The sequence below is a fragment of the Bos indicus genome, chromosome 5 (assembly GCF_029378745.1).
Source record: "Bos indicus isolate NIAB-ARS_2022 breed Sahiwal x Tharparkar chromosome 5, NIAB-ARS_B.indTharparkar_mat_pri_1.0, whole genome shotgun sequence".
Lineage (NCBI taxonomy): Eukaryota > Metazoa > Chordata > Mammalia > Artiodactyla > Bovidae > Bos > Bos indicus.
In genome coordinates, this window is record NC_091764.1 from 111,836,787 (window position 1) to 111,853,285 (window position 16,499).

Below are 16,499 nucleotides of genomic sequence, written 5' to 3' on the forward strand. Positions count from 1 at the left end.
TTGCAGATGATAATTGACTCGCCTGAGGTCAGACATCTAGGGAACCAAGGACCCAAGGACCAAGGGCTTCTTCCAAACTCAGGAGTGGTATTAGAACTAGGTCATCACTGCTTCTCAATTCCATTGCTCTCTTCAATTCTCTTCTCGTCTCTGGGAGGCAGAAACCAGAGGCTTCAAGTCCACCCACTTTTTTGGATGACTCTGAAATCCAGCTCCAGCCCTCACCTCACTGCTGAACCCAGACACACATCTCCAGTGCTCCCTGAGCTTTCCTTCTCTGAGGGTCCCAGGGGCAACTTGATTCACCCGCAGGCGATCTGAGGTCCAAGAGCTTTCCCTCAGACCTGTTCCTCCTCCTGTCTTTTCTATTTTGGTAAAAGCATCACCACCCACTCAGTCTCCCAAGCCAGAAATCCAGAGCCATCCCAGAATCCCCTTCTCCCTCAGCTCCTCGAACAGTCACGAAATCCTGCCCGTTTGTGCTTCCTGATTCCTTTGAAATCTGTCCTCACTTCCACCTAGCCCAGATCTCCTTCGTCTATGCCTGGATGGCTACGCTCCTCTTCCTACACTCTCTCCCCTGACTTCACCCCCACAGTCCATCTTCAAGTTGTGATACCCCACGCTTTTCTTAACACTGATTCTCACTGTGCTGTTTCCCTGATGAAAATCCTTTGATGGCTCTCCGTACATTTCAAGATAGAAATCCAGACTTTTGAATGTGGGCTACAAGGCCCTGTAGCCCTGGTTTCCCCTCTCTCTACTCCTGGGGTCACAATCTAAACTTCCGCCAGATTGAGGAGTTCTGTCCCAAGAGCGCACCTCACTTCCCCACGCCCCAGAAGTACTTATTTTGTCATCAGACTTTGCCTAGTAACTCACCTGGGCAACCCAGGTGGTCCCTGCTCCGAGTAAGCTTTCCTATCCATCTTCTTCTTTCCTCTTTATCATTTCTCTTCCATCAGTTAAGACGTTTTCAGCTATGAGAAACAAACTTAAAATGGCCTCAGATCAGTTCAGGTCAGTCGCTCAGTCATGTCCGACTCTTTGCGACCCCATGAATCGCAGCACGCCAGGCCTCCCTGTCCATCACCAACTCCCGGAGTTCACTCAGACTCACGCCCATCGAGTCAGTGATGCCATCCAGCCATCTCATCCTCTGTCGTCCCTTTCTCCTCTTGCCCCCAATCCCTCCCAGCATCAGTCTTTTCCAATGAGTCAACTCTTCGCAAGAGGTGGCCAAAGTACTAGAGTTTCAGCTTTAGCATCATTCCTTCCAAGGAAATGCCAGGGCTGATCTCCTTTAGAATGGACTGGTTGGATCTCCTTGCAGTCCAAGGGACTCTCAAGAGTCTTCTCCAACACCACAGTTCAAAAGCATCAATTCTTTGGCATTCAGCTTTCTTCATAGTCCAACTCTCACATCCATACATGACCACTGGAAAAACCATAGCCTTGACTAGACGGACCTTTGTTGGCAAAGTAATGTCTCTGCTTTTCAATATGCTATCTAGGTTGTCATAAAAATGATAACAAAGATTTATAATTTCTCATACAAAGTCCAGGCGTTGGAGGACTCCTAAGCAGCTAATTCAGTAGCTCCATGACATCGTCAAGGTTCTTCCCATCTTTTTGTTCTGCCATCTTCATTTTGAATTATTGTTTGAGTCTGTGCTACATATTTTAGAAATATCAGTAGGGGAGGGTGGAGAGGAAGTCAAGTATTTGTCTTTTGATGATAGGAGGTTTTCTGAAATGACCAGAAGCCACATAGAACCAAGTCTGGAGAGTCATATAAGTAATCAAGGCAGGTGATAACATTTGGGGTTATGGTCAAGGTAAGACCTTATAGTAATGAGAAAAAACTTCTGGTTTTGCCTATGATCGCTGTCTAAAAACAAATTTAGAAGAGATATTCCGGGTATCTTGAGTTATGTCCAAATTGTGCAAACATGGAATATGAACACAAAGAGTTACTGTTTTCAAAGCTAGCCCCCACTTGATGTTTAAGTTTTAATCCGCTAGTGTAAAAAAGAACAAATTAAAATTGTAAAAGGTTCTCAGTTACCTGGCAGAGAACCACCTGCCTAGATAAGGAGCTTAAAGTGCTAAGATCTGAGACACAAATTTTCAAAACAGGAGAAGAGGGGTTCGGAGAAGCCCCTGAGCACTGAGTTTGGGAGGCCACACCAGGGTGGAGTCACATGAGGGGGTGGCCCAAGTGTACAAAAATAGCCTGGGGACAAGAGAAGCCAAACTCCAAAGATAAGCCTGCTGCTCCCCCTCCAGTGGTCCTGTGGTTTCTTTGGCGTGTGTGTGTGTGTGTGTGTGTGTGTACGCACTTAGTTGATCAGTCGTGTTTGACTCTTTGTGACCCTGTGAACTGTAGCCTGCCAGGCTTCTCTGTCTGTGGGATTCTCCAGGCAAGAATACTGGAGTGGGTTGCCGTTTCCTCCTCCAGGGGATCTTCCCGACCCAGGGATCAAACTCTTGTCTCTTATGTCTCCTGCACTGGCAGACAGATTATTTACCACTATACCACCTGGGAAGCCTTCTTTGACTTATTTTCCTCTAACTTCAAAAGCCTTTGTTCTTTTGGATTGGGTGGAATTTGGATTGGGGGGCATAGGTTCTTTGCCCTGCAGCCCATTTCTCCTGCTTCTTGGTGTCCTCCCCTCAGTGACTTCATCCTTCCTTCTCCTCCCTGTAGATCCTAAGTAACCAAGGGGAGTGGTTCAAGGCGGAGCTTGGGAGCCAAGAAGGATACGTGCCCAAGAATTTTATAGAAATCGAGTTTCCTGAGTAAGTATTTCCAGCCTGTGGAGATAGGCCTGCCCACACACACTCCCCTTACTTTTTCAGTAGCCACTAAAATTATCCGTGCATAGCCCAGACGCTGTCAAAAACGGTCGCCTCTGGAGAGGGAACCACGCAGCTGAAGGCCAGGGGTGGGAGGGAGATTTGCATTTCACGGCATTCTCTTTTGAATTTGATACCATGTGCAAGTATCGCCTATTTTAAATTTATAAACCAAAGGCATCTCTGATTGTAACCATGGCGTTTCCAAGAATTCCAGTGGGGGCGCTGTCGGCCACCCCACCTCCATAGCTGCTGCTTCAAGAGCTCTTCTCCCCTATCTCCCAACCCACCCTCCATCCCAGTTCCAGGATGACATGATGAAGCTCTTGAAACCATGAGCTTCCCGAAACCATGCTTGCACTCAGTGAGAGAGGTTGGGGAAATTCCCTCCATAAAGAGGAAACGAAAAGTTGAGATTGGGTCATGTGCGTCTCAAGAATTGACCACAAGGGTTAGATAGAAATCTAATCTTGTCTGAGAGTCAGGGTCTAGCCGAAGAGCAAAGGTTTGTTAGAAAACCAAAGCGGTGTTGGTGACTCTGGTGAGGTGCAAACGTACCACTCACAGAGAATCAGCACTGACCACTGAACCAGCAGAATGACCACCGACCTCAGCCAGGGGGCCCTTGAGGCTGCCCTGTCCCCTTCTAGGTGAGCAAGGAACACCTGCAGCTCCTCCACCCACCCCCGGCCACACACACTCTCAGCCGACCGCCTGGCTTCCAGGACAGCGGAGGCCCCCAGAAAAGCCCGTCTATGCCACCCGTCCTGACTCACTGCCTCCACCCACATCCCGCAACTGCTCAGACACTGCCTTTCCTGCAGTTGTTTGGAAAGAACCGTCTGTGCTTTGAGCAGAAGTCCTCCCCTCTCTCCCACATCAGCTTTCCTGCCTCTCTGCTGGCTCATACCCGGCGGCAAACAAAGATCCTGCGATTTTCCCCGGCTTACCAAAAAAACCAAACATGAAACCAGACAACAAAACCCTTAATCCCAAATCCCCTTCCCGCTACAACTCCACTTCTTCCAAAGAATCATTATATTCGCCGCCTCTAATTCTTCTCCTCCTGTTCTCCCTGGAAGCCCCATGACTCCTTGGAAACCTTTTTATCAAGGTCCCAGTGAACTGCGGGTCCCAGTGGTCAACTGTCGGCCATCATCTCAGCACCGTCACATTCCTCACTGGGCTTCAGGGACATTCTTCCTCCTGGATCTCCTCCCACCTCCCTGGCTTCTCCTTCCCCGTCTCCTTTGCTGTTTCCTCCTCCCCTCCCCCATCTCCTTTGGGGTTAGAACGCCACCCTCCCCACCACCACATTTTAAGTGACTGCCCCCTCCCCACCTCTGCTCTGTGTTCATTTTCCCCATAGCATCACATCAGCTGACTCCATATTCTAATTACTTCATTGTTTATGATATGTCTGCCCCACTAGAATGTGAGTTCCATGAGGGTGCTTGTCTGTTCTGCTCACCACTACGTTCACTACAGCCTCAGAAGAGGGCCCGGCTCACAGTACATGTTTAATAAAAGCTGTTCAGTCAATGAATAGCTTTGGAACCGATGTGTAATATGAAACTCTGGCACTCATTTCACAAGTAGCGTGTGGACATTTTTGTAAGTCTTGAAAGAAGTCACTTCTTTCAAGTGACTTCAACAAACCCAGATAGAGGACAAGGGTGTATTTTCTAAACAGTTCCCTCTCTGGTTGCTCCCTCTTTCAAGAGACTTCCTCTGAGGAAGGCTGCTGTGGAGGGGGGTCCCATTCTTTTCCCCTCCCCATTATATTGCTGTGGTGGCCACTCGTCAGTCCCGTAGGTTCGTATGGCACCTACTCCAGCAGGATCTCCAGGCAGATGACAGTCAGAAACCCTGTTTCTGGCCCCTCAGATCCTGACCAACTTTCCGCTGCAGTCCTAGGTCTGGAAAAAGGATAATCCTCCCACCACCTCTGTCGGTTCAGTTCCTAAGTTCCAAAGGGCACAAGGGAAGGGCTCACAGAGACCTGTTGGACGCTCACCTTAAAGGGACACGCATGCTCGCCTTCCGGGGGCAGTGATTAGGTAGCTATGCTGCAGCAAAGGGACACCGCCCCCACCCCACCCTTGGCCACCGATGAACTGCGAACACTTGCTCTGCTCCGAGGGCGAGAGAGGTTCCTGGCCTCCTGCCCTGCGGCTGGAGCCACTGTTTGTCTTGCCTGTGTGCAAGTGCTCAGCCTTTTTCACATTCACTGCACCGCCTGTAGCAACACTTCCAAAGGCTGCCACCCTGACTGCTAACCTGAAAGAGCAGTTTCTCCTTGGTTCCTTCTTTCCACAGCAAAGGTTATTTTCCAGCAGGGTTTCTTAGAGAGGGCCCGGGAGCTGGCCGGGTAGAAGCCTCTCTCTGGCTACCGCCAGCCTTGTTCACTTCCAAGCATGCATGGGGACCTCCCTGGGTGCCCCACAGCGTCTGCCAGGGACAAGGCATAGCCACTCCTGCCCCACGCCACCCAGAGACCCTTGGTTATGACCCTTCTTCCCAGCCACCAAGGTCTCAGCCTGAAGCCAGCACCCAAGGGCCCTGCCCATCCCAGCGTGAAGGGGTCCCTGTCCTCCCAATGCACCCTCTGCTCCTGCAGTCCCTTTCTGGAGATGTCCCTCTCACAGCCACTGGCAGGTGGCCGCTGCTGCAGTGAGTCCCTCCCACACTCTCCCGTTTTGTGCAGTGGCACATTTCCATGACTCAGGATTTCCAAGCAGGCAGGAGAGAGACTTCTCCTGGGGGGACAGGGCAGGAGGTACCTCAAGGGGACATTCACTTGCCTCGCCTGGAAACTACTAGAGCGTTTGTTTGGTCTCAAAAGTGCCTGGCCCCTCTTGGAGTCTCTCCTCAACCCTTCTCCCTGTGGGTCATCTCTCCCTGACTTCCTTCCCTCCCTATTCCCAAACCCCATCAGTCTGGCATCTCACCAAGATCCTCTGTTTTTATCTCACCTGATAGGTGGTTTCACGAAGGCCTCTCACGACACCAGGCAGAGAGCTTGCTGATGGGCAAGGAGCTTGGTTGCTTCATCATCCGGGCCAGCCAGAGCTCCCCTGGGGACTTCTCCATATCCGTCAGGTACTGGCCAATCCTGACTCCGCCCTGACCTACTAAAGCACTAAAACGACAAGGTGACCTCTTAAACATGACCTATCCCTCAGGAGCATGGTGGCAAGGGGCCTGGGCACAACGTATCAATACATTCACCTGCCTCCCCTTCCAGCCCCGGTGCTTCTGGAAAGACAGGATTTTTATCAACCTCACCTCTGTGTGTTTCACAGCACCATGTAAACCCAACAGGTACTGGGTGAGTGTCTGCGGAAGGGGAATGGGAAGGGAGAAGGAACAGAATTTCCAGAGGTCCACATCCATCTTGGAGTTGCAATCTTTTTTTTTTTTTTTTTGATTAATTATTTTTGTTTGGGCTGGGTCTCCGTTGCTGCACTTTCTCTAGCTACAGTGAGCAGGGGCTCCTCTTCTTCACGATGCATTGCAGGGGCTTCTCTTGTGGAGCGCAGGCTCTAGGTGCTGGGCTCAGGAGCCATGGCTCACGGGCTCAGTTGCTCTGCAGCATGTGGAGTCTTCCCAGACAAGGGATCAAACTCATGTGCCCTATGTTAGCAGGTGGATTCTTATCTACTCTACCACCAGGGAAGTCCAGGGTTGCAATCTTAGCATTTTCTTTTACTACCAATGCATGTCTGAAGAAGGGCAGAGAAAAATCAAAACCCCCAGGCACCGCCATAGGACACATCCGTAGTCGTAGGTGGCTGCACAGAAAGAAAGCCTACCTCCACCCTCTGTAATGCTGTGAAACTGACAGGGACAGAGCAGAGCCCAGGAGGCCTGGGATGGGGGCACTCTGACAGCAAAGTCTCGCCAGTGTGCGGCACCCCACCCCTCGGGAGGAAATGACTCAGTTTAACATGACATAGCCCCACACAGAGAAGCCCCAAGTCTGAACAGACCGCGTGTGGTCAGCGTGCTGGAGATGGCGAGTCACACATCAGACTTGGTGACCACATGTGAAAGTGCAAGGATGGCAATAGCAGCACAGGGAGCGGTGCGACAACCTGTGCGGTGAAACCTCACTGGCAAGTTACCTGACCGGAGGTGCTGTCTGGATTCTGCAATGTGACTTGAAAGGCATGCATCTTTAAGTTCCTAAATCCAATCTCGGGTAATAAACGGAGGCCACATCACTATTTAGAAAGTGCGGTACTTTAAAGATAAGTACTTTAAGGAATAAGTAGGAAGGACTTAAAAAAAATGGCTTAAGGGGACTTCTCTGGTGGTCCGGGGTCTAAGGCTCCATGCCACCAAGGCAGAGGGCTCAGGTTCATTCCCTGATCAGGGAACTAGAGCCCACATCCCACAACTAAAGATCTCATATGCTGCAACAAAGGCCTGGTGCAACCGAGGAAATAAATTTAAAAATAATAATAATAATGGGTCAAGCATTTGTATGCATTTGTGTCCCCAGCAGGCTCAAGAATAGCTTGGTCTCTTAAGCATTGCCCTTGCAAGCTGACTCAAACTCTTAATTTCCCTTAACTAAAGCTTTCTTTTTTATAGCTTGGATGATGGTAAATTTTAGCTCAGGCCAGTATTAATGTATCACCAACTCTAAACTTGTTAGGTCTTAATTCATGAACTTTTTCTCTATTAATAAATCTTACAACTCAAACCTGTTTCTTCAGGGCCACAGTTAGAGGCAACACCAAGCAACTTGTTAGATTGAAAGGCATCTCTTGGTGCCCTTGGTTTGCATGTTGAGGCTGGCTTTTTCAGTGAGGAATTAGGGTTTATCATTCCTTGATTAAATTGAATTCTACAAAAAACGATCGGCTTTGATGTCTGCCATGATCTTCCCTGCCACTGAGGCTATGCAAGCTCTTGTGATGGTGATTATTACGGTCATCAGTTTTACCTCTTCTGCAGAAATGTAGTCTAATATATTCCAAAGCAAAATCACTAATGTATTTATACATCTGCTTTCTGTCCTGGCACAGATAATTAAAAGCTAATTGTAATTATCTATCACTTAGGATTAGTTGAGGGTCTGAAACACTAGACTGAGACTCTGGAGCCCTGAGTTACACCCTTTTCTCTGCCCTTCTCAGACCTCAGGACAGTGGTCCAGCCCCTCTCTCTCCGTTGGCCAGATGACCAACCACAGTCCTGACATGCACCCTGTCAGTACATGGGAGTTAAAGAGTTAATGTTCCTCATTCCCAGTTCTTTGACTAAGAGATGGTGGATGAATAATCGTGTCACAAGAATATTCCCTCCTCCTCACCCAGATGTGGGGAGTGATGACTGTGAGTCGAGCCGTGTGGTGCTGGAGTAAAGAAAGCATATATGAGTGACTGAAGCCAAAAGGGGAAGGGCAAGCAAGGATTGATTGCCAAGTGTCGGCTATGACCCCAAGGTAGTTAGGCAGAGGTCACTGCATAGGTTTGTCTGCTCTGAGCAGTGCCCTGAAAATAAGATGAGGAGGAAGATCAAAACGCCTATCCCCTCTGAACACAGACCTCTAAATCCACCCCTTAGAAAGAATTATCTTTACTCTCCAACAGTCTAAATTTTTTACCTTTCTGCTGGGTCATGCAATTGATAGCAATAACATCAGTTTATTTTTAGATATAAATGTGTGTCCATTTGACCAAGAAAACTTGACATCCAAACAAGAATGACTTAGTGGTGGAAAATGTCTGGGGCTGTTAGTAAAGGCCCAGTCTCCTCTTTCAGTGAATAAAATCTGAATTCTCCACCCCTGGTACAAACTATGCTCTATCGCTTCTGAGTTCAGCTGGTGTCAAAAGTGCTGATATAAAAGAAGTTAACATGAGAAAAAAATTAGCGCATGTGCTTGGTGTGACAGTCCCAGCTCACTAGACTGGAATTAGAGAACCAGGGTCCTTGCCTCAACTCTGCCCTTAACAGTGACCTTGATCAAGCCCCTCCACCTCTGAGCCTCAGCACATTTTTTCCCCCAACAACTCAAACTACTTTGTAACCTTATTTATGCAAAACAAGACCAACCAAGAGATCCCAGCTATGTAGAGAACAAAGTGTGACAGATTTCTCAGGGTAGTTTTTGAACTTAAAGGAGCTGGTTTGGACTACTTCTGTTAACTGAAAGACAAGAAGGGCTTGAAAAACTCCTCCCCTCTGAGTCTTGGCAGAGTTCTTAGCCTGGTAAGGTCTCAGGCGTCGCCATGCTTCAAATAAACATTGTGAAAAAAGTCCTCAACCTTGTAGTCTTTAAAGCACTTGGAATATTTTTTTCTTGTAAAAGGGCGATTCCAGTATCAGAAGAAAGATTGCTTTCTGCTCATGTAAAAAAGAACAAAAAACCCCAGAAACCCTCCTCTCAGGAGCTCCCTGGTGGTCCAGTGGTTAGGGCTTGGTGCTTTCACTGCAGTGGACTGAGGTTCAATCCCCAGTAGAGGAACAAAGATCCTGCAAGCCTCGTGGCAAAAAAAAAAAAAAAAATCCCCTCTAGCTCAGCTTGAGTCCTAAGCCGCCTCTCCCAGAAATCACCCCTAGAGTTTGACTAGGCCAGCCCACCTGCCCAGGGATGGGCCGGCCACCCACACCTCTGCTTCCTGCCCAAACAGAACTCCAGCATCCCTGGATGCAGTCGGGCCTGGAGACAGAGACATGCTCACCACGTGATACATGATTTGGATTTGTCTTGCTCTTTAGGCATGAGGACGACGTTCAGCACTTCAAAGTCATGAGAGACAACAAGGGTAATTACTTCCTATGGACAGAGAAGTTTCCATCCCTCAACAAGCTGGTGGACTACTACAGGAAGAATTCCATCTCCAAACAGAAGCAGATCTTTCTGAGGGATAGGACCCGGGAGGAACAGGTATGCTGCTGGCCCCCATCACCCCCAATCCAGAGATTCTGGGCGGTTTGGGTCCCTATGTGAACCCCTAAAACCATGCATTTGATGGGCAGGTCCCTGCATATTCTGAAAAGCAGAGATCTCAGTTTAAATCCTAGCTTAACACTTTCTAGGTATGTGACTTTGAAAAGTTCTTTAATTCTCAGTTTGTTCATCCACAAAATTGGGATAATAGTGACAGCTACTTCATAGGATGGTTCTGAAGGTTAGAGAACGATATAGTCCATCCCTTACTTCATTCCTAATCACGCCCCAAGCACTCAGTATACATGGGCTCTTGTTATAGACACTGTTGTTTCATTATTCACAGACATTACCGTATCACAGTTTTCAGCCTAGCTCAGGAGCTACCCAAGGATGAAGTAACTTGGAGGAAGCCGTAGGGCTACACATGGGGATATTAGAACCTCGAGTCCAGGACTAATGCAGCAAGTAGAGCTTTGTGACAGGATTTGGGGGTGTGGAGGGTAGAAGCAGGGGGCACTGGAGGAGAAAACTGGAGGTGGAATTCTTGCTCTTGGAACAGTTTGGAACATGAAGTATTGTCTTAATAGAAAATACTTCCAGGGACTTCCGTGGCAGTCCAGTGGTTAAGAATTCACCTTCTAGTGCAGGAGGTGTGGGTTCTATCCCTGGGCAGGGAACTAAGATCTCACGTGCCTTGGGGCCAAAAAGTCAAAACATAAAAAGAAGCAATGTTGCAATAAATCCAACAAAGATGTTAAAAATGGTCCCGCATCAAAAAATCTTTTAAAAAATGCATCTCCAACGGACCTGGCTTTAAAAACTGATTTCATTGCTAACTATCCTGATTACCCAGTCAAGTGAAGAAAACTTTCTGAGCATCAGTTTTTCTCATCTGTAGAATGGAGAGAATATAATGCCTTCTTCATTGAACTGTGGTGAGGATAAGTGAGATATAATCATAGCACTCACCACAGACTCTGGTCCCCAGATGGCACTAAGGAAATGTTAATTTGATTCCAAAAGTAAATTCACACATACACACAATCTATAAAATATATTTCAAAGGAAATATCATGGTTATAGGAGACGGGTATTATAGGAACCAGCACTGAGTGGAAGAGTTGAAATCCCACAGACAGGTTATCTGAAAAGGCATTGAGACTTTTCAAAGCAACATGTGCTTTGGAGAAGTAAAGAAAACCATCCCTTTCAAGTAACAGGTTGACTTTAAGCCTGAGAAGTTACAATCAAAAGAGAAAAGGGTGTTCCCAAATGTACACAAAAGTTCAAAAAGGAAAACAAAGGTTAATACGGACCTTGTGAATTCTTTCAACCAGGAAATGGACAGAGATACTCATTTACTAAGATGTGCACGCAGAGATGAGAGAGGAAACATAAAACTGCACTAAACTGGATTTAATGAGTTCATTTTGCCAAGTGCTTAGAACAGTGCCTGGCATATGCTAAGCCCAGGGCTCTGTGTAATTGTTTGTTAAATAAAAATAACAAGAAAGTGTCTCTGAGTCATGAGGTTGTGGTAGCATTCAGGAGAAAGGTCTTGTTTTTTTCCCTACATGCCCAGCAGCAGGCCTGGTTTCCATGGTGCTGTGAGAGCGTTGCTGTTTGGGTCTTTATCACCAGGCTATAAATGACAGTTCAAAATCATGCAAAGTCAATAGCAGAGCTTATCAGGAGGATAGGATGTCCAGCGGTGTGGCAACATGCGATAAGGAGGGGTGGCATTGTGTCAGTAAAATGGAATATTTAAGCTTGATTACACAGAAAAACAAGCCCACGAGGAAGGGACGAGATGGGTACCAGGTGGAAAGTGAATGAACCAGAGACCCAAACTCCCAAAGCAGGAGAATCTGAGAATGCACAAGCCACTGTGAAAACATGATGATCTGAACCATTGATTTTCTCTAAGCTGCTCCCACCCCCATCAGCTTTGGAGCTGTCAGGAGCTAAGTCTCGGAACAGTTGCTGGAAGGGCTGGGTCGGGCCAGGAGAGGTGGGAGGAGGATGGATCTGTGTCATCTCTGTTCTCTCCCAGGGTCAGCGGGGCAACAGCCTGGACCGGCGGTCCCAGGGAGGCCATCCCCTGAGCGGGGCTGTGGGAGAAGAAATCCGGCCTTCGATGAACAGGAAGCCGTCGGATCACCCCCTGCTCCCTCCTTCGCAGTATCCCCCGGCCCCACTGCCGGCGCAGCAGCGGTACATGCCACAGCATCATTTTAATCAGGTACCTGGGAAGGATAAAGTGGGCACAGGGAGTGAGGAGGACCTGCTCTCCCCCCAGGCTTCAGCAGCCTTGTCCCCACTGCCACTCATCATGTGAAAAACCCCACAGTGCCGGAGACAACTGAAACAAATAAATGTTGGGGGCCAGTTGTGGCCCCAGGACCGTCTGTCAGGGGAGGAATGTCCCGGTCCAACCCTGGTCCCATCTGGTCTCACTGAGCCCAGAGAAAAGATCCTGGGTCCTCAGAGGGCAGAAACATGGAAACTGCTTTTGGCAAAGACGTCTCTGTGAATTAAATGAGTCCCTGCTTAACCACATATACACACACATACACAAACACACATATACACACATGCACACATTCACACACATATACACATGCACATACACTCATACACATACATACACACATACATATACCTATACACGTGCACACATCCATACACACACATATATACATACAAACACACATCTACACACACATACACATGTACATACATACGTGTGTATACATATAAACACATATACACATGCACACATCCATACACACATACAAACACACATACACACACATATACACATACACCTACACTCAAAATCACGTACACACACACACACACACACACCCTGAGGACTCCGTGAACAATGACTTCATTTTTCCTATCAGCACAATTCCATACCTTTTTGTGCCCCTTAACCCATCTGGCTGTAGAGATCTACAGGAAAAACGGATTAAGGCCAGAAATGGAGCCTTGCTTATTTATTTATTTATCCCCCGCCTTGTTCCAGATGGGATTTTAGGTGGCTCACTGAGATGGACAATGTAGCCAGATAACAACATCCCTAAATTGCTTAGCAGGGCACAGAAAGTCCTTCGTGAGCTGCCCCGATCTGCCTCTCCAGCCTCCTCCCCTGCTCCCTCCCCATGCAAACACATATCCCTGCATCGTTGTACTTCCTCTAGTTATCAGAACGGTTCACTGCATTTTCTCTCATGCTTTTGAGTCTATTTGCTGTCCCTTCTGCCTGAAATGCCGTTTCCTAGTCAATTCTACTCTTTAAACCAGAGTTCAAGCATCACCTGCTCTAAGAAGCCTTCCTTGATCACCAGGCCAACTCAGACAGTTCTCTCTGCTCACTCATCACAGAAATGCATACGGTTCCCCCTCTGAACTGATGTTCTCTGAAGACAGGGGCCTTCTCTTTCCAGATACACATCCCCATGCTTAAGACAGTCCTAGACACATGGTAGGTGCCTGATAAATATTCCTTGGTTGAATGAGTGAAATCTGGCATCATATTCACAACTTACGGTCTGTTTGTCACCCTATACCCTCTCTCCCTTATCTGGGGTTTATTGTCCTCTGTAGTAAGTATTCTTGGAGCTCTGGCTGTGTCCATGGCATCAGAGCAAGGCGCTGGGGGAGCCCATGAGGGATGCTTCCAGCAGTGTGGTGATGGCTGTCCGTCACGTCTGTTTCTAGGAACGCCGTGGAGCCAGCCTGGACATAAACGATGGGCCCTGTGGCCTGGGCATGAGCACCGAAATGAATGCCGCCCTCATGCACCGGAGACACACTGACCCAGTGCAACTCCAAGTGGCTGGGGTATGTGAACGGCCCTCTCTGGGCTCAGTGGAGGAGACCGAGGGGCCAAGCAGAGAGACAGTTGGTCCTCCAGAAGAGGCCTCACACAGCACGGAGTTCACACAGAGGTGGAGGGAACCCAGCCAGTGATGGTGGGGCGAGAGTTCCCCGGCAGAGCTAATCCCAGCTGGCATCATCCAGCCTGCTGTTCTCAGTTTGGCTGTCGGGCCTTGCCCGGTTCTCATATTTCCTGGCTGCCATTCTAGCAGAGGGAGATCTGTTGCCTTTATCACTGATGAGGTTGTGCTGGCACTGAGGGCTGTTAGTCTGGGCACGCTGTGCTGTTTGTCACTTGAAGAAAATAAAGAAGACCAGCTATTGATGTAGGGAAGAGCAGCTCTCAAGGATCCCCTTGGGGCCTTGGGGGATAGGCTCAGAGGTTGCTCAGGGCTAGGCACCCAGGTCTGCTTTCAGTGGCAGCAGGGTTTGAGACCTCTCTGGAGAGCCATCCATCAGCCTTTGGGGCAGGCTGCTCACGGAGAGCTTTGTCTGGACCACAGGGCCAGCAGATTGTCTTCCGTGTGTGTGCTGGTGACTCGGAGCCCAGCTTGGCCAGCCCGGGCTCAGCAGGGCCTCTCTCTGTGTTTTCCCCCAACAGCGGGTGCGATGGGCCCGGGCGCTGTACGACTTTGAGGCCCTGGAGGACGACGAGTTGGGCTTCCGTTGCGGAGAGGTGGTTGAGGTCCTGGACAGCTCCAACCCCTCCTGGTGGACCGGCCGCCTGCACAACAAGCTGGGCCTCTTCCCTGCCAACTACGTGGCACCCATGATCCGATGAGGCCCTCTGGAGGGGATGGAGGCTTTTGTCTGAAGCTGCCTGCCTGCAAGGGACGGGGCAAGGAAGAAAAGCTTGGAACTACACACACATACATGTATATATATATGCGTGTGTATATGTTCATATGCACACGCATATATATGCCCATGTGTCCACACATTTTTAAATAGTAATTTATTGGCAAGTTAGTTGCTTACTTAGTCGATGTGAAAGGAACTCAGGTGGAGATTTATATTCATAGTTATTTTTCTACTCCCCTCAGCTGGTGTGCGGAAAGAAGGCAGCGGGGGTGTTGGGAAGCGGGAGGCAGGGAAAAGAAATCCAAACGCTTCCTGTCCTCAAGTCAGCATGGCTCCCTCCTCATCTCAGAAATGCTCGCTGAGAGGAGCTAAGCAGGTCCGCATCTGGCGCTGGACACGGAACAGCAGGGCGGGGCTTGTTCTAGTTTATCTGAACGTCCTGCTTCTCCCCCGCCCTAGGGTGGGTGTGTGGGCCCCTGACCTCCTCTCCCGCCAGGGTGGGCACTGCTGGGTGGAGGATGAAGGCACAGATCTGAGCTGGGCGCACGGAAGGGGTGCAAGGGGAGGGCTGGAGCAGCAGGGGGTCCTGGAGCCTGGGCAAGGCTGGCCCCCCTGGCCAATGCTCCCTCAAGCGAACATTCCTCAGCTAATCCTCTCGCCTGTGGCTGACGTAAAGAAGCGGAGACACTGAGAGCCAAGCACTGTTGGGAAACGGTGGGGTTTCTCACAAATCCCTCACTGGCTTTCTTGGGTGTAACCTCCATTTCCCCCTGCAACCAAGAAAGCAGCGTCTTAGCCTCTGTAAGGCGCTTGGAGAAGGCCCAGCTGAAGATGGTGGACTTTAGAACTACTGTTTCGTGGTTCCCAGGGTGTCTCTTCAGGGCTCTGTTTCTTTCCCCTCTTGGTTTTCTGTATTTTGAAGACGCTTTGCCCAGCGGCACAGAGAGACGCCCATCCCTCAAGAACGTTGTTTAGCGCCTCATGGACCGATTGGCCGTGACCCTGGGTGGCGGGGGGCTTTGAGAGAGCTTCCTGCTCCTCCGACTGTGGGCCTGCTGCTGGCACCTCCCGAGCCCACGAGCTGCACCTGAGAAGGAACCCCACTGCTGCTGTCTCTCCTTCACCTCAAAATAGACTCCTGTCTCCCAGGGCTCACCTAGGGGGGTGAAGCACAGAGCAGGCTGGCTGGGGGGCAGGGAGGGACGCTGGAGGAGGACGCCCAGGGTCTTAGCAGAGCAGGAACAAACCTGTCTGCCCCGGGCACCTAGGGGGCCAGTGTGTGTGTTGGTGGCGGGGGTCCTGAGACGTGAAGGAAAGGGCTGGGGCGGAAGGGATGGTGAGGGAACATGGGGCTGGGAGGCGAGGGGGGACAGACCTGGGGCTCTGTCCTCATCCCACCCGTCCTGCTCTGAGGAGGGACCAGGCAGCCTCCACCCAAGGCACTGAAGAAGCGTTTCTGACTCAGAAAGTCAACTGTCCATGTTAACGCAGGCTGTCTTGGACTCTGAAATCTCTCGTTCTCCTGTCGCCTTTAAAGAAAAGGGGGAAATGAAAAAACTCTGTGGTGGATCTTGGGAGGGAAGAGAAAAATAGCCCTGAGAGGTGGGGGGGGGGGGGGGGGGGTGGGCGGGGGTGAGAGTGAGGAAGCCGGCCTTAGGAAATGAAAGTGCGGGGAGGGAGGAGGGAGTGGAGACATTTCAAAAGATCCCAGAGCAGCGTGAGAGGCTGGAGGGGTGGAGGAAGACACTGGAGTGATGGGTCAGGGGGCAGACAGGGCGCAGGCAGGAGGGACCCGAGGCTGGTGGGCAGGAGGGACCGGGCAGAGAAGACACGGCAGGACCAAAGAACAAAGGCCAAGGAGCCCTGATAAATATTCCAGTGCTGAGCGATGTGAACAAGTTACAGTAAATAAAAGCCAAAAGTAGTGTTTGATTTTACAGTATTTACAAACCTCATGCTATAAGCGGCCTGCAGATTGGGTCCCTTTTGTCTCATGCTGTGGGAAGACCAGTCCCAGGGAAGATAGAGGAAAACAACTTGATTC

General features: G+C 49.6%; 1 protein-coding gene across 4 annotated transcripts in view; it reads left to right on the forward strand.

Moving 5' to 3' along the window:
- The window catches only part of GRAP2 (GRB2 related adaptor protein 2), a 65,906-nt gene extending 51,283 nt beyond the window's left edge, over nt 1-14,623 (forward strand). For all 4 annotated transcript variants that reach the window (XM_070790447.1, XM_019961840.2, XM_019961839.2 and 1 more), the window contains 6 exons: nt 2,711-2,802; nt 5,842-5,961; nt 9,595-9,763; nt 11,823-12,011; nt 13,496-13,618; nt 14,256-14,623. In XM_070790447.1, coding sequence (XP_070646548.1) covers nt 2,711-2,802; nt 5,842-5,961; nt 9,595-9,763; nt 11,823-12,011; nt 13,496-13,618; nt 14,256-14,435 — 873 coding nt within the window. In that variant the 3' untranslated portion in view covers nt 14,436-14,623. The remainder of the gene's footprint in view (nt 1-2,710; nt 2,803-5,841; nt 5,962-9,594; nt 9,764-11,822; nt 12,012-13,495; nt 13,619-14,255) is intronic.
- Nucleotides 14,624-16,499: the final 1,876 nt, after the last annotated feature.